Source organism: Panthera leo, chromosome A1, assembly GCF_018350215.1.
Source record: "Panthera leo isolate Ple1 chromosome A1, P.leo_Ple1_pat1.1, whole genome shotgun sequence".
Taxonomy (NCBI): Eukaryota; Metazoa; Chordata; class Mammalia; order Carnivora; family Felidae; genus Panthera; species Panthera leo.
Window position 1 is genome coordinate 89,231,658 of NC_056679.1, and position 25,949 is coordinate 89,257,606.

Below are 25,949 nucleotides of genomic sequence, written 5' to 3' on the forward strand. Positions count from 1 at the left end.
TAAAGAGCATCTAGCCCTCCCATGGAAGGCTTAATGACCCCTGAGTCAGCATTGGTTTCTTCCATTGTTCAGGCAAAGAAATCAAGGTTCAGCCAGCTATAGAACCTGCCTAAAGTCCCACCACTAAACTGAGGAGAGATGTGGAAAGGCTTGTATGTCTCCCAAGATGTATGGGCTGCCCACACTCACTGGCTATCAGACTGTGAAATGTTACCACAGGTCCCATGGGAGTTTCAGGACTGAAAGGGGACATCCCTTGCCTATGCTAGGGCTGAGTCTATTGGACCCCTAATGGGGGTGTGGCTATATGGGATGACTCCATTAATGTGGCCTAGAAGACACATCTTTCAGGGACAGAGACAGTCACGAGCTGACCTCATGGAGGCTTCACTTGAGGTTTTAGGACTGGAGGAAGGTGTCTCAGCTGTGGTTGGAGCTGGCAGGCTGCTGTCAGGCATGCATCCCACTTCTGAACAATCAGAACTCTGTTTGTTCCTCTGTTTGTGGACCTGATGTTCTAGGCCAAAGGGAAGTAGGGCAGGGAGAATGAAAATGCCTCTGAGAGTCCTTATAGATTTCCTTTTGTTTGGGGAAAGTCACTCAGTCCCAGCTGAGCTCACACACAATGTGTGGCTCTATTCCTGACTCTAAACAATGAAAACCTGAGAAGCTGCTTCCTCTGGGACCCTTTGGCCTTGCCTCCTTGCAGCTCCATGAATCCAAGGACGGCCAGGAACACCACTAGCAGTGATACCTGGTAAAATTAGAAACAGCTCTCACATCCGACTATGGTTTAGAAGAAGCCAAGCACTGGGATTAATAAGAACTATTATAAAAAATAATTATAAAAAGTAATTGAGGCAGCAACAGACCTCAGGCCTGCTGGGCTGTGTTCCAGCTCCTCTGCATCCATTCCAGCATCTCTTTGTTTCTCTCCAGGTGGCCCCCACTGCCAAGAAGAAATGGTGGATTTCCCAGTCTTGCCAGACTTCTCCCAGCAAGTACCTCTGACCAACAATCTCTTCTTATTCACACATCTCCTTCTTCTTCTTTGGCCTGGAGAGATGAACTCAGGTAGTGTGTCAAACTTGCAGCCCAGCCAGCCAGGCCATGCGCACCTCCACTTCTGCCCACCCCTCCTGCCAGGTGCTTCCAGAGCTGAAATCCATACCCTACCAGGCCATGCCAAGTGCTCCACTCCCAAATATAAGCCATAGCTTTTGAAGGGCAGGAAGGCCCTCAGGCTTAACAGCTTTTATGAAAGAAGCAGCCAACAGAGATGATACACTAATTATGCAAACATAATTCTCGAATTCCCTGAGCTGGAAACCAGGGATACCAAAATGATGAGGCACATCCCAGGTCCTTAAGAAGGTCAAGGGAGGGGGACAGATGTGACATAAAATCTGTTCAGGGATGTGAACAAGGCTGCAAGAGAAACATACCCAAAGATTTGTGAGCACAGGTAAGAGACAAACCTGTCTTTTCCAAAAAGCCAAGAAGAACCCTAGAGAGAAGGTACTGTTTGAGTGGACCCTTTAAGGACATATATTTTTCAAGAAGATGACAGATGGAGTGTTAACTGAGGCAGGTCATGCCCCAAGGGGAGGGCCAGGCATCAGGTGTGGGTGAAGAGACAACTTGAGAGAATCTGAAAAGGGAAGCTAGTAGGAAGTGTGTTAGGGCTATTCCCAGAGGGCAGGAAGGAGTCTCAAATGGGACGAACAAAAAAAATCACCACTATATTCTATGAGCAAAGTGAAGGATGGGAAGGATCCATGAAAGGAGAGCTTTGGGATTGGGTTTTAGCTGAGCTTCAAAGGAAGAAAAAGAGGTATGAGAAAAGGTGAAGCCAGAAAGAAGAGTGAGGGCATGCTGAGTGGCAGGAAACAATATGCAAAGGGACTGCTACAGGAATGGCAATTCTCATGGAAATTTCAAAAAACAGGGAGTAAAAGAACCACATGGAGACACCATTTACGAGGGTGATCAAATAAAAAAATTCTAATAAATAAAAATCTTGAAGGCAAGATTTGGCCTTTAGATAGGAAAATCCATGAAGCAAGGAGCCCCCCATAGATTATTTTAATACCTTTGTTATTAGAGAAGCTGTACATGTGCATTATAAAAAATTAGAAAATCAGAGAAGGAAAAAATAAGAAAACATCTATTCCCATCATGCAGAAATTATCACCATCAACCATTTGGTATATCTCATTTCAGGCCTTTTTTTTCCTGCACATGTTTTTATGCAAACGTCACTTTTTAATCAAATAAAAGAGTAGTGTACATATGGTTCTGAAACTTGCCTCTTTTTTTTTTTTTTGGTCAAAGATTTCTTTTCATGTAATGTCCTGGCTATATTTACATAACTGTCCCCAAAACAACATTTGCAACGGGTTGGTTCAAACAAATTACCACTCCAGCACCACACATTGTATCTGGTTGTAATATCCCTTGTGTATATTTTAACTTGGCTTATTTGTGACAATTATCTCTTCAAGAAGCCAAGACCATTGTTCTGTAAAGTGTCTTACTTTTGTCATTTGAGTTTTTTACTATAGATTCCTGAGCTGCAAAGGAATGTGATAAAAATTTATCTTTGATGAGAACTGATTTGGGCTGTTTTTCTGGCTTCTCATCCTAGAGGAGGTCAGTGTGGTAGGCCCTGGGGAATCCATCCTGGCACTTGTGGGGGAAGAAGTGGAGTTCTCATGCCACTTGTCACCATACCTGGATGCTGAGGATATGGAGATCCGCTGGTTCCGGAGTCGGACCTCTGAAGTGGTCCACCTGTACCAGGGGCGGCAGGAGCTCTACAGCCAGCAGATGGTGCAGTTCCAGAACAGGACCAAACTCCTCAAAGATGATATCATGGATGGTAGTGTGAACCTGCAACTCCTTGGCATCATTCCTGCTGATGAGGGCCTGTATGGGTGCCGTTTCCTCTCCAGCAACTTCTCTAGGGAAGCAGTCTGGGAGCTGGAGGTAGCAGGTATGTGACCTAGCCAAGCCCCAGTAGGAGAGACAGAGCAAGGGGTCCATTTGGACAGATTTGCTTTGCTCAAGAGTAGACAGAGAAACATGGAGAAAGGGAAAATATATCTAATTAAAAAAAACTATTAAAAAGAAAGATTCATTAGCAAATGAACAAAATAAATGTTCACAAAAAATATATACAAATGGCCCTTAAACATATAAAAAGATGATCACCTTTACTCATCATGAAAGAAAGGTAAATTAAAGCTACCCTGATGCGCAATATTTTACCTCAGAGATTGGCAAAAATTCAACAGTTTGACCATACAGGGGAAGCAGGCTTTCTGCTCTGTACCCTGATGATGAAGTTGAAAGCAAAACTCCAGTGCAGGGGGATTTGGCAATAGTTAACAGGATAGCTTGCACATCTACCGTTTAAACTGCAACCCCATCTCTAGGAGTTTACCCTGAAGATACACCTCCTACAACTCCAATATGAAAAAGGCATACATATAAATTTAATCTTTGTAACATCATTTGTAATTGTACAACAGTGGAAACTACCTTAGTATCTAAGCGTAGGTGTTGACTATGTCACACATTGGAATGATCCACAGTATGCAGCTGAAAAAATGAGGAGGAGCTCTATGAACTGATGTGGAGTGACTTCTAGGTTGTTGGCAAGAGAAAAAAACAGGTGCAAAAGAGTTCTATATCACTCTTTTTTGTGGGAGGAAAAATAAACTTTTGTGGGAGGAAAAATAAACATTGCACAAAAGGAACACAGGAAGGATACACTAGGAACTAATGAAACTGGTTACCTGAGAGGGGGGAAGGTGCAATGGATGGAAAGGATGGAGAAAGGTTTGGGGCTTTCCTGGTACACATTTTTTTTTACAGTATGGCTCTTTAAATATGTTAATGTATTTTTATTTTTTTAATACGAAATTTATTGTCAAATTGGTTTCCATACAACACCCAGTGCTCATCCCAACAGGTCCCCTCCTCAATGCCCATCACCCATCCTCCCCTCCATCCCACCCCCCCATCAACCCTCAGTTTATTTTCAGTTTTTAAGAGTCTTTTATGGTTTGGCTCCCTCTCTCTCCAACTTTTTTTTCCCCTTCCCCTCCTCCATGGTCTTCTGTTAAGTTTCTCAGGATCCACATAACAGTGAAAATATATGTTGTCTGTCTTTCTCTGTATGACTTATTTCACTTAGCATAACATTCTCCAGTTCCATACATGTTGCTACAAAAGGCCATATTTCATTCTTTCTCATTGCCAAGTAGTATTCCATTGTATATATAAACCACAATTTCTTTATCCATTCATCAGTTGATGGACATTTAGGCTCTTTCCATAATTTGGCTATTGTTGAAAGTGCCGCTATAAACATTGGGGTACAAGTGCCCCTGTGCATCAGCACTCCTGTATCCCTTGGGTAAATTCCTAGCAGTGTTTTTTCTGGTTAATAGGGTAGATCTGTTTTTAATTTTTTGAGGAATCTCCACACTGTTTTCCAAAGTGGCTGCACCAGTTTGCATTCCCACCAATAGTGCAAGAGGGTTCCTGTTTCTCCACATCCTCTCCAGCATCTATAGTCTCCTGATTTGTTCATTTTAGCCATTCTGACTGGCATGAGGTGGTATCTGAGTGTGGTTTTGATTTGTGTTTCCCTGATGAGGAGCGATGTTGAGCATCTTTTCATGTGTCTGTTGGCCACCTGGATGTCTTCTTTAGAGAAGTGTCTATTCATGTTTTCTGCCCATTTCTTCACTGGATTATTTGTTTTTTGGGTGTGGAGTTTGGTGAGTTCTTTATAGATTTTGGATACTAACCATTTTTCCGATATGTGATTCGCAAATATCTTTTCCCATTCTGTCTGTTGCCTTTTAGTTTTGTTGATTGTTTCCTTTGCAGTGCAGAACCTTTTTATCTTCATGAGGTCCCAATAGTTCATTTTTGCTTTTAATTCCCTTGCCTTTGGAGATGTGTCGAGTAAGAAGTTGTGGTGGCTGAGGTCAGAGAGGTTTTTTCCTGCTTCCTCCTCTAGGGTTTTGATGGTTTCCTGTGTCACATTCAGGTCCTTTTTCCATTTTGAGTTTATTTTTGTGAATGGTGTAAGAAAGTGGTCTAGTTTCATTCTCTGCATGTTGCTAAACATATTAATGTTTTGCATATTCAAAATATAAAGTTAGCTCCTCAGGATGGAGAAATAAAGGAGTGCATGTGACACAGGCACTTGAATGCTGGTGGGATTCAAGAGAGACAGAGGACAATATATTGAAATTTGGGGTGGGATTTTTCTTTACTTCAAGGGACTGTCCCTTATGTAATATGACTAAATTCCAGCAGCTCTTCTTGGCCAAATAGCCCCCCATAATATTTCCAAATGTCCTTCATGGGTACTACTGTTCCCATGTCCCACATGCCACCACAAATTTAAAATATCATTTATGGGCACCTGGGTGGCTAAGTAGGTTAATAATCCAACTCTTGATTTCGGCTCAGGTCATGATATCATGGTTTGTGGGATCGAGCCCCATGTGGGGCTCTACACTGACAACATGAAACCTATTTGGAATTCTCTCCCTCTCTGTCTGCCCCTCCCCAACTTGCACATGCAGATACTCTGTCTCTCAAAATAAATAAATAAATAAATAAACTTAAAAATAAACTGTAATTTACATTCCACAGGTGGGGGCTGTGAGCCCACATGTGTGTTAAGAGCAGTCACAGTCATGATTCCTTATAATGACTGCAGATGGTGAGTGGTGGCATGAACATCATGTACAACTTCTGGGAAGGAGCCTGATCTTTCCCACTCTTCTTGCTTTTCCCAGGGATGGGCTCAGACCCTCACATCTCCCTTGAGGGCTTCAAGGAGGGAGGCATTCAGCTGAAGTGCAGTTCCAGTGGCTGGTACCCCAAGCCCCAGGCTCAGTGGAAAGATCATAAAGGACAGTGCCTGCCTCCAAAGATGGAAGCCATAGTCCAGGATGCCCAGGGCCTGTTCAATCTGGAGACATCTGTGATTGTTCAAGGGGGTGCCCACAGTAATGTGTCCTGCTCCATCCAGAACTCTCTCCTGATACAGAAGAAAGAGTTCACCATCCAGATAGCAGGTCAGTTGGTGCCAACTAACCCTCATCTTCTTACTCATCATGTTCTCCCTGTACATTGTTCCAAAGGCCATCTAAAAGGGCACAGTGGTACTGGGGCCTGGCTGTCTATGGGGTGGGCTGGTCTTGACACCTGAAAAGTTAGTGATTTGGATATCAGGAACCTACTAAGAGTACAACAGCTACCACTCACCCAAACAGTATGCAGGGGAGGCCCCAGGGAACCAACTTATGCACTAAAGTCCATGCCCTAAAATCCAGAAACTATTAATTAGAGGTCATCATGAGATCCCATGTGTTCCTAATTTCATCCCTTAAATGATATTTATTGAGAGCCCTCAATAAATATCGAACTCTTGCACTCAGGTTCACATTCCTGTGGAGAAAATACAAATAAAAGAGTGAATTATATTGTAAGGTTAGAGGATGTTAGGTGCTAAAAAAAAAGTATTTTAGGTGCTGTACAGAAAATGAAGCAGGGAAGTGTGCTAGGGCATGGTAGGGTGTGTATGTGGATTTAAAAGTGGTAGGTCAGGGAAGAAGATGGTTAGGCAATGAGCTGAAGGGTGAGGCCATTATCTAGGGCCAAAATTTTATTATAAGGCACACACTGAAGGTTTTAATTTTCATGACCAATTGTTTTAAGTCTTGAGGATAAACCTAACCTATGGAGCATTTTTCATTGGTATAAATAAAGTTATATTACAGTTGACCTTAAACAATTCAGTGGGTTAAGAGTGCTGACCACTTTTGACTCCCCAAAACTTAACTATTAATAATCTACTGTTGACTGGCAGCCTTACTTATAACACAAATAGGAGCTTAACATACATTTTGTATGTTATATGTATTATATGCTGTATTCTGACAATCAAGTAAGCTAGAAAAAAGAAAATGTTATTAAGAAACCCATAAGGAAGAGAGGAACTTGGGAAAATGACAGAGTTGGAAGACCCTGAACTCATCCCATCCCACATTTACAACTAAATATCATCCACATCCAAGTCAACAAACCAGAGAGTGATCTGAAGACTTGCAGAACAAACTCCACAATTAAATATAGAGAAGAAGCTGCAGCTGAAAGGTTAGGAAGGTCAAAAATGCAAAGGGAGGTTACCCACATAGAGAGGGCAGAGAAACAAGTCCTCACACCAGGGATTTCACATGGGGAAGACTATTCCCCATAATGTTTGCCATTAAAAACTGGAGAGGCTGAATTCTGTGAGTTTGTAAAAACAGTGGGATTTGCAGCCTGGAGCTTTAAAAGTCAGCTGATTTGGCATTGGGTGAGCTGGAAGTGTGACAGCTGGGTCACTTAAAAAGACAGCAGCTTGCACACAGAGGCAACATAAAAAAAGGCAGTTGACACAAAGTTGGGGTAAACAGAGGTCAGACCTGTTCATAATGATTTCAGAGAGTGTTGGGGGAATTCTCCAAAAATGAGGGAGCTAGCAGGCACATTTTTCTCCACCACCTCCCAGCATAAACACAGAGCCATCTGTGGGAGGTGAGGCTGCACAGACACTTGTAGTCTTGACCCAGAGTTCAGGGCAAATTTTGTTAAAGCTGCACATGCATCCCACCCAGCTGACAGGTGCACAGCTCCACAGCCTACCCTGCCCAGCTGCAGTGCAGTGCCCAGCCCTGCACCACAAGCCACCATCATGGGCCATACTCAGTCACACTCAGCCATCATTGAATGCTGTGACCAGCCTCATTTCCCTACCAGCCTGGTGAAAGCTCCCAGCTGTCACAGTGCTCCGGGGGATCTGGCATAGGAGAAGTGGTCCAATGCAAATATTGCTAACACCTCCACCACACTCGCAAGTGTCCATCACAGCTAGCATGCCTAGGTCCCACTAATGTCACAGACAGCAAGCATAGCCCACAACAAGAGAAGAGTGAGGGAAGACAACTACATTGAAAAGAAAACTGACTCAAACTCAACAGCAAGGCATAAGCAAAACACATAGGATGTTTTCCTGAAGTGCCTGTTCCTTGTAAACAGGGGACACTGTACTGCAGGGCACTCCAGGATCGATTCTTCATAAAGTAACTTTCAAAAGCAGAAAACATAGCTAACTTTCTTAACACAGAGAAACAGACACAGAGAGGCAGACAAAATGACAGAGAAAATTATCACAAAGAGATATAAGTGAAACAGAAATAAGTAACTTACCTGATAGATAAATTAAAGCAATAACCATAAGGATAATCACTGGACTTGAGAAAAGACTGAAGGACATTACTGATCAAGACGGGTCATGATCTCATAGTCTATGGGTTCAAACCCCACATTGGGCTCTGTGCTGACAGCTCAGAGCCTGAAGCCTGCTTCAGATTCTGTCTCTGTCTCTGTCTCTGTCTCTCTCTCTCTCTCTCTGCCCCTCCCCCGCTCATGCTCGTCTCTCTATCTCTCAAAAATAAACAAAAATTAAAAAACTTTTTTAGAAATAAAAAATAAATTTGCAAAAAATAGTGATAAAAAGTCTTAAAAGCACCAAGACAAAAGAAGTCAATAACTTACAAGCGAAAGCCCATAAGGTTAGCAGATTTTTAATAGAAACATTGCAAGCCAAAAGGGAATGATGATTATTCAAAGTGCTGAATGGGAAAAATCTGCAGCCAAGAATACACTATCTAGCAAGGCTATCATTAAGAATAGAAGGAAAGATAAAGAGTTTCCCAGACAAACAAAAACTTAAGGAGTTAATGACCTACTAAACCAGCCCTGGGAGACATATTAAAAGGGACTCTTTGTGTGGAAAGAAGAGATCAAAAATGACAGTATAAAGGTAGGAAACACAAAAGCAGTAAAAATGAATATTGCACACTAATGCAAATGATTATACAAAATCAACTTTTTTGAATATCATACATAGTATATTAATAAGGCTATAACTTTTTTAAAGTTTTTACTTTAATTCCAGTTAGTTAACATACAGTGTTATATTAGTTTCAAGTGTACAACATAGTGATTCAACAATTCCAAACATCACCCAGTGATGATGTACTTATCATGACAAGTGCGCTCCTTAATCCCCATCACCTATTTAACCATCCTTCACCCAATCTCCCCTCTGGTAACCATTAGTTTGTTCTCTATAGTTAAGAGTTTGTTTCTCTCTTCTTTTCCCTTTGTTCCTTTGTTTTGTTTTTTAATTTCCACACATGAGTGAAATCATATGGTATTTTTCTTTCTCTGACTAATTTATTTCACCTAGCGTAATACTCTCTAGCTCCATCTATGTCTTTGCAAATAGCAAGATTTCATCCTTTTTATGGCAGAGTAATATTCCATTGTATATGTATACATGTTTTCTCTATCCATTCATCAGACAATGGACACTTGGGCTGCTTCCATATCTTGGCTATTGTTGATAATACTGCAATAAACATACGGGTGCATGTAATCCCTTTGAATTCTGTTTTTGTATCCTTGGGTAAATATCTAATTGTGAGTTGCTGGATCATAAGGTAGTTCTATTTTTAACTCTTGAGGAAACTCCATGCTGTGAAATAAGCCAGACACCAAGGGACAAATATTGTTTGATTCACTTACAGTGAGGTGACTAGAGTCATCAAATTCATTTAGAGATGGAAGGTAGAATAGGAGTTGCCAGAGACTGGGTTGGGGTGGCTGGTAAATGGGGAGTTAGTATTTAACGAGTAGAATTTCAGTTTGGGAATTTGAAAAGAGTTGTGGAGATGGATGATGATGATGATCCACAATAATGTGAAAGTAACTTAATGCCACTGAATTGTACTCTCAAAAATGGTTAAGATGGTAAATTTTATGTTATACACTTTACCACAATAAAAAAGAAAAGTGTATTTTTAAAAAGACCACTGAGGGGCGCCTGGGTGGCGCAGTCGGTTAAGCCTCCGACTTCAGCCAGGTCACGATCTCGCGGTCCGTGAGTTCGAGCCCCGCGTCGGGCTCTGGGCTGATGGCTCAGAGCCTGGAGCCTGTTTCCGATTCTGTGTCTCCCTCTCTCTCTGCCCCTCCCCCTTTCATGCTCTGTCTCTCTCTGTCCCAAAAATAAATAAAAAACATTGAAAAAAAAAAAAAGACCACTGAACTAAAATCATCACTTGAAAAATAATTATCTTTAACAGACACCAAATTATTCCATTAAATTGCCACAAAAATTTTGAAAGAGTTACCTTCCATTTTTCATGTATCTCTTTGCCATCTAGCCCCTGTCTGAGTGGGCCTGGGCCACATCTTGCTTCAGGGCAGAGCCTCCTCAGTGAGCCTGGGGAGGACAAGGGGGAACTGGTAGTCAACCCTTAAGCAATTTTGCTAACATTTCTTCCAAAGGTGTGATGAGAAGTAAAAGCAAGTGTTTGTAAGAAGTTGGCAAAATGAAATGACTTGTGGAGTTGACCCTAGCAGTAGAGAGCAATAATTCACTGTTCTTTGGATACCAACACCTTGGATTTTCAAGTTCTTCAGATATAAGACAATTGTGGAGAGTAGAGGGAGGACAGAGCCATGGTCACAGAAGTGCTAAGCTGGGAGAGTAGGTGGGGTCCATCACTACCTCCCTTCCACATCCTTCAATTTCCCTTTTCCACTAAGCAAGTTCGAGCTGGCCACTATTCCTCAGGGTCCTACCTGGGGAGAGCGTGGTGTGGCCGCTGTCGATGCCCGTTTTCACAGATTGCTATGGTGCTGCCCAGAAGGTTTAACTAAGCCTGCCAACTTGGAAGGATTTCCGGCACGCTGGGTCCAGAATAGTCTTCTCACTTAGTGTTTAGTGGTGCCTAAAGCGAAACAACTCCTTGTGGGGTGTTTTCCAGATGCATTTTTACCCGGAACCTCACCCTGGAAGAGAGCTTTCCTGGGGTCTCTGGTGGGACTGCCATTCCTCCTGGCTTTTCTCTCGACGCTGGCGCTGTACTTCTTTCAGAAGCAACGTAGGTCCCAAGGTACGGGGCAGGGTGGGGCCTCCCGCCAGGCTCAGGCTCTGCTGGAAGGAAGGTGGAGGAGGAGGCCCGCTGAGAGGGCACCGAAGAGGTGCGGTCTTGCGAAAACGCGGGGCTGGGGTGGGCCTTGGAAACAGCAGGCGAGTGTGTACCGTCACGTGCACTCCCCTTCTTTCCTCTTTTCAGAAAAGTTGAAGGAGCAGGCTGAGAAGGACAAAGGTAAGCACGGAAAGAGGCGCGCTCTTTGCCCGCACCCTTAACTAGCTGAAGGTGGTGGGGACAGGGGGAATTTGCTGGTTCAGGAAGGCGAGTACTTAAGACCCGGGGCGCTTGGAAGTGAGACAGAAACGCGGTGGCGGAGGTTTGCTTTGCCACTTCCCCTGCCACGGAGCCCGCTCCTCCCTCGCGTGTAGCCCATCTTGGTTCCTCAGAACGCACTGGGGCCGAGTCTGTGCACTTTAGAGAAGTGAAGCCTCAGTGTACATCAATTGAGATTTTCCTCTTTTCTTCGTTTTTTCTCTAGGGAGACTCACAGAAGAGCTGGGTAAGTTCTGGGTACCACGCCCACAGTGAGGCTACCGACTAGTGGGGTAACCCGATGCGTGCGGGGTGGAAGGTGTTCAGTAGTTTAGGCTCCCTGTGGAGAGTGATGGACCGCAACAATCTAATTCTAAACCCATCCTTCTGCTCCGCCCACCTCTCCACCCCCAAATAACTCGCGTGCAGCAGTGAAGTATGTCTGACTTCAGACCCGCCCCCAGACAAACCCTGCCAGCCCCTCTCCTGCAAATTATAGGATTCGGTTACAATTCCACCATTAAACGTTCATCTTCCTAGGATATCTTTCTCTTTTTAATGCAAATGATACTGAGAAAGGAGGCACGTTTAATTTGCAGGGAAGTGTGGGTAATTTATCAGATTCACTTTTCTCCCCAAGGAACTCAGCACCATGGGCTGTGTGCCTGAACAGAGGAGGGTAGAGTGAATCCAAAGGAAGAGGGAGATGGAGGAGAAAGCCACAATAGGTGTGGGGATTGGGTGGGTGGGTGGGGGGAAGACCTCAGGAACCACCTTGCATGCTGCAATAAAACTCCAGGCAAAATTATGAGGTTCCAGAATCTTGTGTTGTAGTCCACCTAGTCCTGTGGAAGGGCAAATATAGTAAGTAATTAACACGCTGGTCTAAATTAGTGTATAGTGTTGCCTTTCCTAGGAGGATTTACTTTTTAATTTTTTAATTTTACATTTATTTATTTTTGAGAGACAGCACGAGCAAGGGAGGGGCAGAGAGAGAAGGAGACACAGAATCTGAAGCAGGCTCCAGGCTCTGAGCAAGAGTTCAGCACAGAGCCCGATGTGGGGCTTGAACCCATGAACTGGGTGATAATGAGTTGAGCTGAAGTCAGATGCTCAACTGACTGAGCTACCCAGGCGCCCCTAGGAGGATTTACTTTTTTAAAAAGTTTTTAATTCCAGTTAGTTAACATAGTGTTATATTCATTTCAGGTGTACAATATAGTGATTCAACACATCCATGCATCACCCAATGCTCATACGGACAAGTGCACTCCTTAATCCCCATCACCTATTTAACCCACCCCCACCGACCTCCCCTCTGTTTGTTCCAGTCTATTTCTTGATTTGTCTTTATCTTTCTCTCTTACATTTACCTTTTGCTTGTTTGTTTTGTTTCTTAAATTCCACATATGAGTGAAATAACACAGTATTTCTCTTTCTCTGTCTTATTTTGCTTGGCATCATACTCTGCAGCTTCATCCATGTCTTGCAAATGGCAAGATTTCATTCTTTTTATGGCTAAATAATATTACATTACACACACACACACACACCACTTCTTCTTTATCCATTCATCAATTGATGGACATTTGGGCTGCTTCCATGGCTATAGTAAATAATGCTGCAATAATGAGCATTGTATTCTTTGTATTCATTGTATTCATTGTATTCTTTGGATAACTACCTAGCAGTGCAATTGCTGGATCATAATTGGTCTATACTATTAACTTTCTGATAAATTTCCATACTGTTTTCCAGAGTGGCTGCACCAGTTTGCATTCCCATCAACAGTGCAAGAGGGTTCCGCTTTCTCCATATCCTTGCCAACACCTGTTGTTTCCTAAGTTGTTGATTTTAGCCATTCTGATAGGTGTGATAGCTCATTGTGGTTTTGATTTGTATTTCCCTGATGATGAGTGATATTGAGAATATTTTCATGTGTCTTTTGGCCATGTCTTGGTCTTCTTTGGAAAAAATGTCTATTCATGTTTATTTGGTTTTGGGTTGTTGAGTTTTATAAGTTCTTTATAGATTTTGGATACTAATTTGCAAGGAAGTGTGAGTAATTTATCAGATTCACGAAACAATCAGTTTTGTTGATTGTTTCCTTCATTGTGAAGATGTTTTTTATTTTGCTGAAGTCCCAATAGTTTATTTTTGCTTTTGTTTTCCTTGCCTTGGGAGATGTATCTAGAAAGAAATTGCCGTGGCCAATGTCAAAAATGTTACTACCTGTGTTCTCCTAGGAATTTAATAGTTTCCTGTCTCACAGTTAAGTGTTTCAATCATTTTGAATTTACTTTTGTGTATCGTGTAAGAAAGTGGTCCATTTCATTCTTTTGCATGTTGCTGTCTGGTTTTCCCAACACCATTTGTTGAAGACACTGTTTTTTTCCCATTGGATATTCTTTCCTGCTTTGTTGAAGATTAACTGACCATATAGTTGTAGGTTCATTTATGAGTTTTCTGTTCTGTTCTATTGATCTATGTGTGTCTATTTTTGTGCCAATACCATACTGTTTTGATTACTACAGCTTCGTAATATAACATGAAGTCCAGAATTGTGATTCACCTAGCTTTGCTTTTCCTTTTCAAGATATCTTTGGCTATTCTTCATGGTTTCACACAAAATTTAGTATTGTTTGTACTAGATCTGTGAAAAATGCTGTTGATATTTTGACATGGATTGCATCAAATGTGCAGATTGCTTTGGGTAGTATAGAGATTTTAACAATATTTGTTCTTCCAATCCATGAGTATGAAATGTGTATCCATTTCTTTGTGTCATCTTAAATTTCTTTCATCAGTGTTTTATAGTTTTCAGAATACAGTTCTTTTATCTCTTTGGGTAGGTTTATTTCTAAGTATCTTATTAAAATTTTTTTTATGTTTATTTATTTTTGAGAGAGAGAGAGAGAGACAGAGCATGAGCAGAGGAGGGGCAGAGAGAGAGACACACACAGAATCGGAAGCAGGCTCCAGGCTCTGGGCTGTCAGCACAGGGCCCGATGTAGGGCTCAAACCCACAAACTGTGAGGTCATGACCTGAGCCGAAGTCGGACACTCAACTGACTGAGCCACCCAGATGCCCCTCTAAGTATCTTATTGATGTTGGCACAATTATAAATGGAACTGATTCCTTAATTTATTTCTGGTGCTTCATTCTTGGTGTATAGAAGTGCAACAGGTTTCTATGTGTTGATTTGTTACACTGTGACACTTTACTGAATTCTTTTATCAGTTCTAGCAGTTTTTTCGTGGAGTCTTTTGGGTTTTCTATATAGAGTACCATGTCATCTGCAAATGGTAAAGTCTTACTACTTCCTTACCAGTTTAGATTCCTTTTATTTCTTTTTGTTGTCTGATTACTGAGGCTAGGACTTCCAGGATTATGTTAAATAACAGTGCTGAGAGTGGACATCCCTGTCTTGTTCCTGACCGTAGAAGAAAAGTTCTCAATTTTTCCCCATTAAGGATGATATTAGCTGTGGATTTTTCATAGATGGCCTTTATTATGTGGAAGCATGTTATCTCTAAACCTATTTTGTTGAGGGTTTTTGTCATGCGTGGATGTTGTACTTTGTCAAATGCTTTTTATGAATCTGTTGAAAGGCTCATATGGTTCTTATCTTTTTTCTTATTGATGTGATGTATCACATTGATTGCTTTGTGAATATGGCGCCCTTGCAGCCCAGGAATAAATCTCACTTGATCATGGTGAATGATTTTTTAAAAGTACTATTGGATTTGGTTTGCTATGATTTTGTTGAGGATTTTTGCATCTATGTTCATCAGAAATATTGGCCTGTAGTTCTCCATCTGTCTCTGTCTCTCTCTCTTTTTTTCCGTGGTGTCTTTATCTGGTTTTGGCATCAAGGTAATACTGCCCTCATGGAATGAATTTGGAAGTTTTCTTTTATATTTTTTGGAACAGTTTGAAAAGAATAGGTATTAACTCTTCTTTTTTTTTTTTTACTTTTTTAAAAATATAATTTATTGTCAAGTTAGCTAACATACGGAATATACAGTGTGCTCTTGGCTTCAGAAATAGATACCCATGATTCATCACCTACATACAACACCCAGTGCTCATCCCAACAAGGGCCTTTCTCAATGCCTATCACTCATTTTACCCTCCACCCTACCTTCTTCCGTCAACCCTCAGTTTATTCTCTATATTTAAGAGTCTCTTATGGTTTGGCCCTGTCTCAGTTTGTGGCTATTTTTTTCCTTCCCTTCCCCCATGGTTTTCTGTTAAGTTTCTCAAATTCCACATATGAGTGAAAACATATGATATCTGTCTTTCTCTGACTGACTTATTTCACTTAGCATAATACCCTCCAGTTCCATCCATGTTGTTGCAAAAGTTAAGATTTCATTATTTTTTATTGCCAAGTAGTACTCCATTGTATGTATGTATATGCCACATCTTCATTATCCATTCATCAGTTTATGGACATTTGGGCTCTTTCCATAATTTGACTGTTGTTGATAGCACATGATCAGGTGAGATTCATTACTAGGCTGCAGGGCTGGTTCAATATCTGCAAATCAATCAATGTGATACATCACATTAATAGAAGGATATGAACCATACGATCTTATCAATAGATGCAGAAAAAGCATTTGACAAAATACAGTATCCTTTCTTAATGAAAACCTTCAAGAAAGTTGTGATAGAAGGAACATACCTTAACATCATAAAAGCCATATATGAAAGGCCCACAGCTAATATCATCCTCAATGGGGAAAAACTGAGAGCTTTCCCCCTAAGATCAGGAACATGACAGGGATGTCCACTGTCATAACTTTTGTTTAACATAGTGTTGGAAGTCTTAGACTAAGCAATCAGGCAACAAAATGAAATAAAAAGCATCCAAGTTGGCAAAGAAAAAGACAAACTTTCACTCTTCACAGGTTACATGATACTCTACATTTCAGGAAAACCTGAAAGACTGTACCCAAAAACTGCTAGAACTGATACATGAATTCAACAAAGTCTCAAGATGTAAAATCAGTGTACAGAAATCAGTTGCATTTCTGTACACCAATAATGGAGTGACAGAAACAGATATCAAGGGGGGGGGGCACCTGGGTGGCCCAGTCAATTAAGCATTTGACTTCAGTTCAGGTCATGATCTCATGGTTTGTGGGCTCTATCCCCACATCAGGCATGTGCTGATGACTCAGAGTCTGGAGCCTGATTCAGATTCTGTATCTCCCTCTCTCTCTGTCCCTCCCCTGCTTGCTCTCTGTCTCTCTCTTTCTCAAAAATAAATAAACATTAAAAAAAGAAAGAGATATCAAGGAACCAATTCCATTTACAAATGCATCAAGAACCATAAAATACCTAGGAATAAACCTAGCCAAAGATGTAAAAGATCTGTATCCTGGAAACTATAGAAAACTTATGAAAGAAATTGAAGAAGACACAAAGAAAAGGAAAAGCATTCCATGCTCATGAACAGGAAAAACAAATATTGTTAAAATGTCCATACTACCCAATGCAATCTACATGTTCAGTGCAATCCCAATCAAAATAGCACCAGAATTCTTCTCAGAGCTAGAACAAGCAATCCTAAAATTTGTATGGAACCACAAAAGACCCTGAATAGCCAAAGTAATGTGGAAAAAGAAAACCAAAGCTGGAAGCATCACAATTCCGGATTTTAGCCTGTACTACAAAGCTGTAATCATCAAGACAGTATGGTATTGGCACAAAAAGAGACACATAGACCAATGGAATGGAATAGAGAACCCAGAATTGGACACACAAAAGTATGGCCAAATCAACCCTTCTTTATATGTTTGGTAGAATTTTCCTGTGAAGCCATCTGGTTCTGGACTTCTATTTGTTGGGATTTTTTTTGATCACTGATTCAATTTCTTTGCTGGTTATTAGTCTGTTCAAATTTTCTATTTCCTTCAGTTTCAGTTTTGGTAGTTTATATATTTCTAGAAATTTATCCATTTCTTCTACGTTGTCCAATTTGTTGTTTGTCCAATTTTTCATTATATTCTCTTATGACTGTATTTCTGTGGTGTTGGTTGTTCTTTCTCTTCTCTCAATTGTGATTTATTTATTTGAGTCCTTTCTATTTTTTTCTTGATAAGTCTGGATAAAGAGCTATAAATTTTATGGATTTTTTTTCAAAGAACCAGCTTCTGGTTTTATTAATCTGTTCTATGGTTTTTGTAGTTTCTATATCACCTAATTATTTTCTAATCTTTATTATTTATTTCCTTCTTTTGGTTTTAGGTTTTGTTTGTTGTTCTTTCTCTAACCTCTTTGGTGCACGGTTAGGCTGTTTGAGCTTTTTCTTGCTTCATGAGGTAGGTCTGTATTGCTCTCAACTTCCCTCTTAGAACCAGTTTTGCAGTATCCAAGAAGTTTTGGCCCATTGTGGTTTCATTTTCATCTGTTTCCATGTACTTTTTAAATTTCTTCTTTGATTTCTGGTTGACCAGAAATTCATTGTTTAGTATCATGCTGTTTAACCTCCATGTATTTGCAGTCTTTCCATATTTTTTTCTTGTGGTTGTTTTCTAGTTTCATAGCATTATGGTCATAAAAGTTGCACGGTATGATTTCAATCTTGAATTTGTTGAGGGTTGTGTTGTGGGCTAATATGTGATCTATTCTGGAGAATATCCTGTGCGGACTTGAAAAGAATGTGTATTACAAAAATAAACTCAAAATGGATGAAAGACCTAAATGCAAGACAGGAAGCCATCAAAATCCTTGAGGAGAAAACAGGCAAAAACCTCTTTGATCTTGGCCGCAGCAACTTCTTACTCAGCACGTTTATGGAGGCAAGGGAAACAAAAGCAAAAATGAACTACTGGGAACTCATCAAAATAAAAAGCTTCTGCACAGCAAAGCATAAATAGCAAAATAGAAATAAAAGGAAAAGTTGCAAACTCATTGTATGAAGCCAGCATTAACTTAATTGCAAAACCAAAGACCCCACTAAAAAGGAGAACTACAGACCAAATTCCCTAATGAACATGGATGCTGAGATGTCAGCACAGAGCCCAACATGGGCCTTGAACCCATGAACCATGAGATCATGACCTGAGCTGAAGTCAGATGCTTAATCGACTCAGCCACCTAGATGCCCCCAGATGGGTCTTCCTTTTTAACCATTCTGTCATCTTATGTCTTTTTGTTTTTGTGTTTGTTTAGGTTCAGTTAGTAAACATATGTTGTAATATTAGTTTCAGCTGAAGAATATAGTGATTCAACAGATTCAACACTTCCATACAACACCTGGTGGTCATCATATTAAGTACATCCCCTATTCCCCATCACCTATTTAACCCCTCCTCCATCCATTTCCCCTTGGTAGCCATCAGTTTATTCTCTATAATTAACATCTGTTTCTTGGTTTGCCTTTATCTCTCTTATTTCTTTCCCTTTCCTTCTTTGTTATGTTTCTTAAATTCCACACAGGAGTGAAATCATATGGTATACCCTCCACCTCCATCCATGTCATTGCAAATGATTTCACACTTTTTATGCCTGAGTAATATTCCATTTTATATATACCACATCTTCAAAGATTCATTTTTAATATTTCTTGCAGAACTTGTTTAGTGGTCATAAGTCCTTTAGTTTTTGTGTGTCTGGGAGATTCTTTATCTCTCCTTCTATTCAAGAAATTCAACTGTGTCTTCTGAATTTGGAAGTAGTGACTTTATGAAGAAGGGGTCCTGGAGTGTCCTGCAGCACATTGTCCCCTCTTCACCACACCTGGCAGTTCATGAGAGTATCCAATATGTGTTGTTTATGTCCTGCTGTTGTGTCTTGAGTCACTTTTCCTTTCAGTGTAGTTGTCTTCTCTAATTAGCTGCCTGTTGTGGGCTGTTGTTGCTCTCTGTGATGTTAGTAGGACCCAGGCAGGTCAACTCTAAGGGGGCATGACTGCTGGGGAACTTGGGAGCCGGGTGACAATGCTAGCAAAGTTTGTGCTGGATCACTAATCCTATGCCAGATGCCCTGAAACACTCCAGGGGCTGGTGGCTATGTTATGGGGTTTCGAGGGGCAAAAGCCTGGGCAAGAGAGTAAGGATGGCTGGGCATGGCTGGTACTTGTGCTCAACAGTGGTTGGGGATGTATGACTGGAGGTGACATGGCTTAACAAAATTTTCCCTGAGCCCAGGATCAAAGCTAGTAAGTTGGTTGGTGTGTGCTAGTCCCCAGGAGAACTTGTGGACATGGCATACTGCTAGTGGGTTTTATAGAAAGTGTGCAGCCCTGTCTCCCATAGGTGGCTCTGTGTTTATGCTGGGGTTTGGGGAAGGAAAATGGCATCTTCCAGCTCTCTCATTTTTGAAGTCCCCTAACATGCTCTGAAATCAGTATGAACAGCTCTGTCTCCTGCTTGTCTCCAGTGTTGTGTAAACTGTGATTTTTATGTTGCCTCTCTGTGTGGGCTGCTGTCTCCTTAAGGGCAGTGACCCAACTATCAGTCACCCTTGGACTTGCCCAGAACTGAGTCAGCTGACTTTTAAAACTCCAGACTCCAAGTCCCACTGGTTTTACAGACTCAAAGAATTCAGTCACTCTGGTTTTTAAAACCAAATATTATGGTTTTAAAATATTTAAAATATTTTAATTTAAAATAAAATATTTTAAAAATTAAAAATAAATAAAATATTTAAAATATGGTTCACTCTTCCATGTGTGAACACCCTGGTGTAAGGGCCCATTTCTCTGCTCTTTCCATGTGTGCAGCTCCTTCTCTCCTACAGACAGCCTCCCTTACCTTTCTGACCTTCCTAACCTTTCAGATGCAGCTTCATCTCTGTGTTTAGTTGTGGAGTTTGTTCTGCTAGTCTTCAGATTGCTGTCCAGTTTATTAACTTGGATGTAGATGATGTCTAGTTGAAAATATGGGATGGGGTGAACTCAGGGTCCTCCACCTCTGCCATCTTCCCAAGCTTCTTGCTAGAATGATTTACTTTTAAAATGAGACATAAGGTGGAGAAGTCAAAGGAATGCATTTGTAGTGGTAAAATATCAAGGTCTTAATATCTGGCCAGGGGAAATAATTGAGTGTGATGTCTTCCCAGTCTTTTAAATAGTGTACCTAGTAAGTGACCCTGAGGCTTACACAGGCTGTGTTCAATGCCTGGACTTATGAAGGACCTCCTCCCTAGGAAAAGTTTCTGATTTCAGGGCAAAAGAGCAGTAGTCCCTCAAACCAGACATGAGCCCTGGAAAGAAGCCCCTTAGTATCAAGACCTGTTTTTCTTTTCCAGCCTTGTGCAGATTTTTGCCTTAAAGCAAAGAATAGGATGAAGCATAAGAATCCCGTAGATTGGTGGTACAGAGACTAAGATGAGATGTGGTGAGCAGAGGTTTAAGACTAAGAAACCTCTTCCCAGTGGCCTAACTACCTTGGGAAGGTAGTTCCCCTTACCCAAAGACTGATGTTTTCTCTGTGTGTTTTGCTTACAGGGAAGCTTCAGAAAGAGCTTGGTAAGTGACCCCTTTTGGGATTATTTCTTCTTGTCTATCTTTTGGCATCTGATTTTCCATGTATGTTCTTTTCATATCCCAACCAACTATGATGCCCAGTATGGAATGCTGATAGCAATGTGGGTGGCGGGAGAAAATGCTGATAGCAATGTGGGTGTCAGGAGAAAGGGGAGAAGGGCAGGGGTGGGTGCAAAATGCAGTGTGTGAGCAGGGAAGCAGCACTGACCTGATGTTCTGATTCCATTTTTCCATGACTGCTTCAGACTGGAGAAGGGCTGAAGGCCAGGCTGGTGAGTGAAATCTGTCTCCCTCGCACTGTCCACTTTACATCTCAACATCCCAGTCACTCACTCTGACTAACCAACCACGCTTCATTCTGGTTTATTCCACAGGCACATGGCATGCATTAATGTATGTCACTTAATAGAAGTTATATTCTAGTTTTGCTCTTTCATATCGTCCTGAGGTGTAAGCATATTGTAAGCCATTGGTGAAAATTATGGTTGCACATCAGAATCATCTAGATCCTGGTACCGACCCTCAAAGACTGTGACTTGTGGGTCTAGAATGGGCATGTTGACCTATATGTAAATATTTTCCCCTATACCTTCTTCCATTCCCTACATAAAGCAGTCTAATGTGTAGCTTTATTTTGTGTGTATTCTTGCAAAAGGCGAATTTCTTCTTTGTGCACAAGCATTTTAGTTTCTGTAAATGATATTTACAGTCTTGTGCTGTTCCTTGCTTTTTTCACTCATCACTGTGTTTTAATACCCGTCCCTGCCACCACATCTGGTCTGTGTCTCCTTGCTGTGGAGTACTCCATTTTAGCCAGCCACCTTCTTGGAACAGACATCCAGCCTGCCTCTAACTCCATACCACCACACAGATTGCTGACTGAATAGCTTCAAATGTGTTGCCTTCTGGCTTTATGTGGATATTTCTCTGGGATGTGTACCCAGGAAGGGAATTGCTGGTCCATGGGGGAGGGGATATGTCACTAAGTGGGATAGAGGGATCCCCCAAAGGCAGTATCATCATCCTGCCTTGGCAGTGCCTGGAGGTTCCACATGCTACATCCCATATGAGCCAGCTTTCTAAGTTAGCTTGTCAATGGAGATGAGTGATTGCTCATTGTTCTTTCAGTGTGTCCTCCTCTGGACACTAAGAAGTTTGGGCATCTCTTCATATGCTAGATGACTTTCGGGGCTTCCTTTTTTTAATATTGCCAGTTCATGTCCTTTGGCTATTTTTAGTATGAGGTTACTATCTTTCTTTTATTGATTCAAGGAGACATGTGTACATACATACTCATATCACCAACAAAGTTTAAAAAACTCAAGTCATAAGATAAAAATTTGATGAATTAGATTTTATCAAAATTAATGATTTCTTTTCAGTAGGAAACCATGGACATAGCTGATAGCAGGTGACAGATTAAAGAAGGAATTTACAATGTTTAATACCAGTGAGGGATTAATATTCTTATGCAGATATATCTTCATCAAATTTTTACCTTATGTCAGGTGTTTTTGAAATTCTGCTGAAGGAAAACTTCCTCACACTTAGGTCACAAAGATACTCTCTTCCGCTTTCTTCTGTTCACTTTATATGTGTTATGTGTATGTCTTTAATCCATCTGAAGGTTGCCATCTACTACATCATCTGTGATTTCCCCATTGATGTGGGTATTGCTCTTAGTTAATATTTGGTTCCCATGTGTAGATAGGACTATATTTTGACCACCTATTACTTCATTGTTTTCACTGCTATGGCTTTTGTACCCAAAAGTACAAGTTATTCTCCTTTTCTGGGAGTGAATGGACATTTTTAAAAGTGAACGGACATTTTTAGGTCCATTTTAAATTTTAGGTTAAATTTACAAAATCCTTTTAAAAAATCCAAAGTGCCTAAGTGGCCCAGTCAAACGTCTGACTTTGGCTCAGGTCATGATGTCCCACATCATGGGAGTTCGAGCCCCACATGAGGCTCTGCACTGACAGTGTTGAGCCTTCTTGGGATTCTCTCTCTCCCTCTCTCTCTGCTCCTCCCCCATTAGCTTGCTCTCTCAAAATAAATAAACTTAAAAAAAATAAAGTTCTACTAGTTATTCTGATGTAAAAACAGGTTTGAAAGGCCCTGCTATAAATTTATGAATCTCTGAAAACTTCTATTACTTTTGCTATTTTGTGATTTGATTTCTCTGTTGTAAAGCAAAATAAGATAAAACAAAACAGAAATCAACTCAGAATTGTTCATATTAAGAAAGGATGCAAGACAGAATGTCTCAAGGACATGTTAGGACAGGAGCCATGTTCAACCAGGCCCCCTTGGGCTGAGCCTGCTGGTCAGATTGAAACTTCATGTGCAACTTTCAGGGCATCTCAGCCACCTGTATTGGTTCTCTTTGCCTACATCCTTTGTTCTCCTGCCTTTCTCAGCACAAGGTTAGACTGCATACGGATTTGGTATAACCCAGCACTGACACCACCCACCTACCCAATTCTAAATTCCCAGAGAAATGCCATGGTGAACCCAGACCAGTCTGGACTCTACCTGTCACAGTAGGAAGGAGATCATTGGGTTTGTGTCATTTCTCATGCATCTTGAGTCTCCCTCAACGTTCTAGAGTTACTGGCTCAGATCTCTAAACCTGTTTTCCTTTCTGCTTGGTTTCAGAGTGGAGAGCAGCCCAACAATATGCAGGTAACTGAAGTCAAGGGACTGTAACTTGTGATTGGGTTGGCTGGATTTTAAACACAAGGGAGGTGGAGAGATCTGAGATTAGAGGAAGGGTCTGTCCAAGAGCCAAGTATGGAGCCTGCATGCACACACACACACATACAGCATAATCCTACCTTTGCACACATACGACATGACACATGACTGCATGTGCACATCTGATTATACTCACACATGCACATTTTTGTGCATGCACATTATACTCATACATGCGCATATCTTCTTTAAAAGCACATCATTTTCTGTGTTTTACCAGATTTGTTTTCATCTGGCAGGAAGGCTGCTAGGGCCTGTTTGTAGGAACCTCTTATCTGAAAGAAGAGATCCTTAAGGTTCTCATCTATCAAATGGGTGTGCTTTGAGGGGTGAGGTGTTGAAGTGCAGGGCACTGGACCAGATGATCTCAGAGGTCCCTTTCCATTTTAAAATCCTAACATTGCTATAAAACTGAGGCTCAGAGTTCACATGATGATCTCAAGGTCACACAGAGTGGTGGCATCCAGGAATTGGACCAGCCAGGAGCCTCTTCACCTTGACCAGGAGTTGGGAGAAGTGAGCCTGCCTCCATCTCCACGAATCTATCTTGTTTTCTATCTCTGCTCTCCGTGGCACCTAGTATGGCATTCAGGAAGCTTCAGGAAAGAAATATGATTCCTCCTGCGGCTTTCAGGTGCTCAGGAGTGACTTGCAAGCTGCTTCAGTAAGCAGGGGTGGTTTTAGGGTGGGAATGACCACCAGGAGCACTACGGTTTACTTGTCAGGGAAGGGGACAGGCAGGGCCCAGAACCGTCCTCCACAAACCTTAAACCCGTGCCTCTGCACAGTGCATGTAACCCTTGATCCGGCCTCGGCGCACCGCAGCCTGGAGGTCTCCGGGGATGGCAAGAGCGTGTCCTCTTGCGCAGCAGTGTCCGGCTCTGTGGCGGGGGACCAGCAGCGGTTCTCTGAGCAGACGTGCGTGCTGAGCTGTGAGCGCTTCTCAACTGGCCGACACTACTGGGAAGTGTATGTGGGACGGCGCAGCCGCTGGTTCCTGGGTGTGTGTCTGGCTGCAGTTCCCCGCTTGGGGCCAGTGCGCCTAAGCCCGGCCAGCGGTTACTGGGTGATGGGGCTGTGGAACCACTGTGAGTACTTCGTCCTGGACCCACACCGCATCGCGCTCACCCTGCGCGTGCCTCCCCGGCGTGTGGGCATCTTCCTGGACTGGGAGGCAGGAAAACTGTCCTTCTTCAACGTGTCCGACGGCTCCCACATCTTCACCTTTACCGACACCTTCTCAGGCACGCTCTGTGCGTATTTCAGGCCCAGAGCTCACGACGGTGGTGAACACCCGGATCCCCTAACCATCTGTCCATTGCCTATTAGGGGGACACAAGACCTGGAAGAGGATGACCGTGACACCTGGTTACAGCCCTATGAGCCCACAAATCCCACCCTGGGCCTAGAGTGAGGCACTCTTTTGCCTGCGGGCCTGGGTCTTTGGCGGCTTCCTGGATACTTTTTGCTCTCCCCCTTTTACGGAGGAAGCATCACAAAAATGTCAGCAAAGGCTAAAGACTCAGCACAGCAGAAAGGGAACAAAAAGAGGAACCTTTGTTTATATGTGTGTGTATACACATATATACATATAAATACACACACACACACACACACACACACACACGATTTTCTTTAAGAAAAAGAGGCAATTCCAAAGCTTGTTTGTGTGGATGGTAAGAAAAAGCAAATGAATAATAATAAATTCATGCTGTCATTAGCCACAGTATGCACTGTGGAAGACCAGAAAGAAACTGGAATGGAGGAAAGATGGAGGGAAATCTTACTGGACTGGATAAGAAGAATCTGTTAGCTTGTATATTTTTTATACTTTTTGTGTATGTTTTCTAGTTCTAAAATGTCTAGAAGCAATGACACTTCATAAGCAATGAGTTCACTTAGGGCTTAGATCCCAGTGTTAAATGGCATTTCTCACTGAAATGAACTTGGAGAAATGGCTGATTCCAGGGTTGGAGCAGAGAAAGTACAGGTGAATCTGGAACATTGTGTATTCAAATGTGCTCAGAAACTGATGGGGACATAGGAACTAGGATGAAGAGGCTCCACTAGCCAGTTATGAGACAGCTTGAACATTATAATGAATAATGACAAGAATTGATCAACAAGGAATTGAGCAAATAAGAAAATTCCCTAAGTGTGCCGAGAGGTTTCTCAGTCAGAAAATAAATACAAAAATGCAGAAAAAGGAAAGAAGAAAATGAAAGGTAACTCTATGAACTCACGTTTTTTTTTATATGTACAGATATGTGGAGCACACACACATGTGATAGGTATAGGTAGGTAGGTATGTAGGTAAGTAGATAGATGTGTGTCTGCATGCATATGGTTCCTA

At 41.7% G+C, this 25,949-nt stretch overlaps 1 protein-coding gene across 1 annotated transcript; it reads left to right on the forward strand.

Moving 5' to 3' along the window:
* Positions 1-947: 947 nt before the first annotated feature.
* On the forward strand, positions 948-25,133 carry BTNL9 (butyrophilin like 9). Its single transcript, XM_042905397.1, has 10 exons — positions 948-1,074; positions 2,648-2,995; positions 5,826-6,107; positions 10,911-11,039; positions 11,223-11,255; positions 11,560-11,580; positions 20,798-20,818; positions 21,082-21,108; positions 23,498-23,524; positions 24,385-25,133. Exons 1-10 carry the CDS (start codon positions 963-965, stop codon positions 25,008-25,010), a joined length of 1,626 nt encoding a protein of 541 aa, XP_042761331.1. The 5' UTR covers positions 948-962; the 3' UTR covers positions 25,011-25,133.
* Positions 25,134-25,949: the final 816 nt, after the last annotated feature.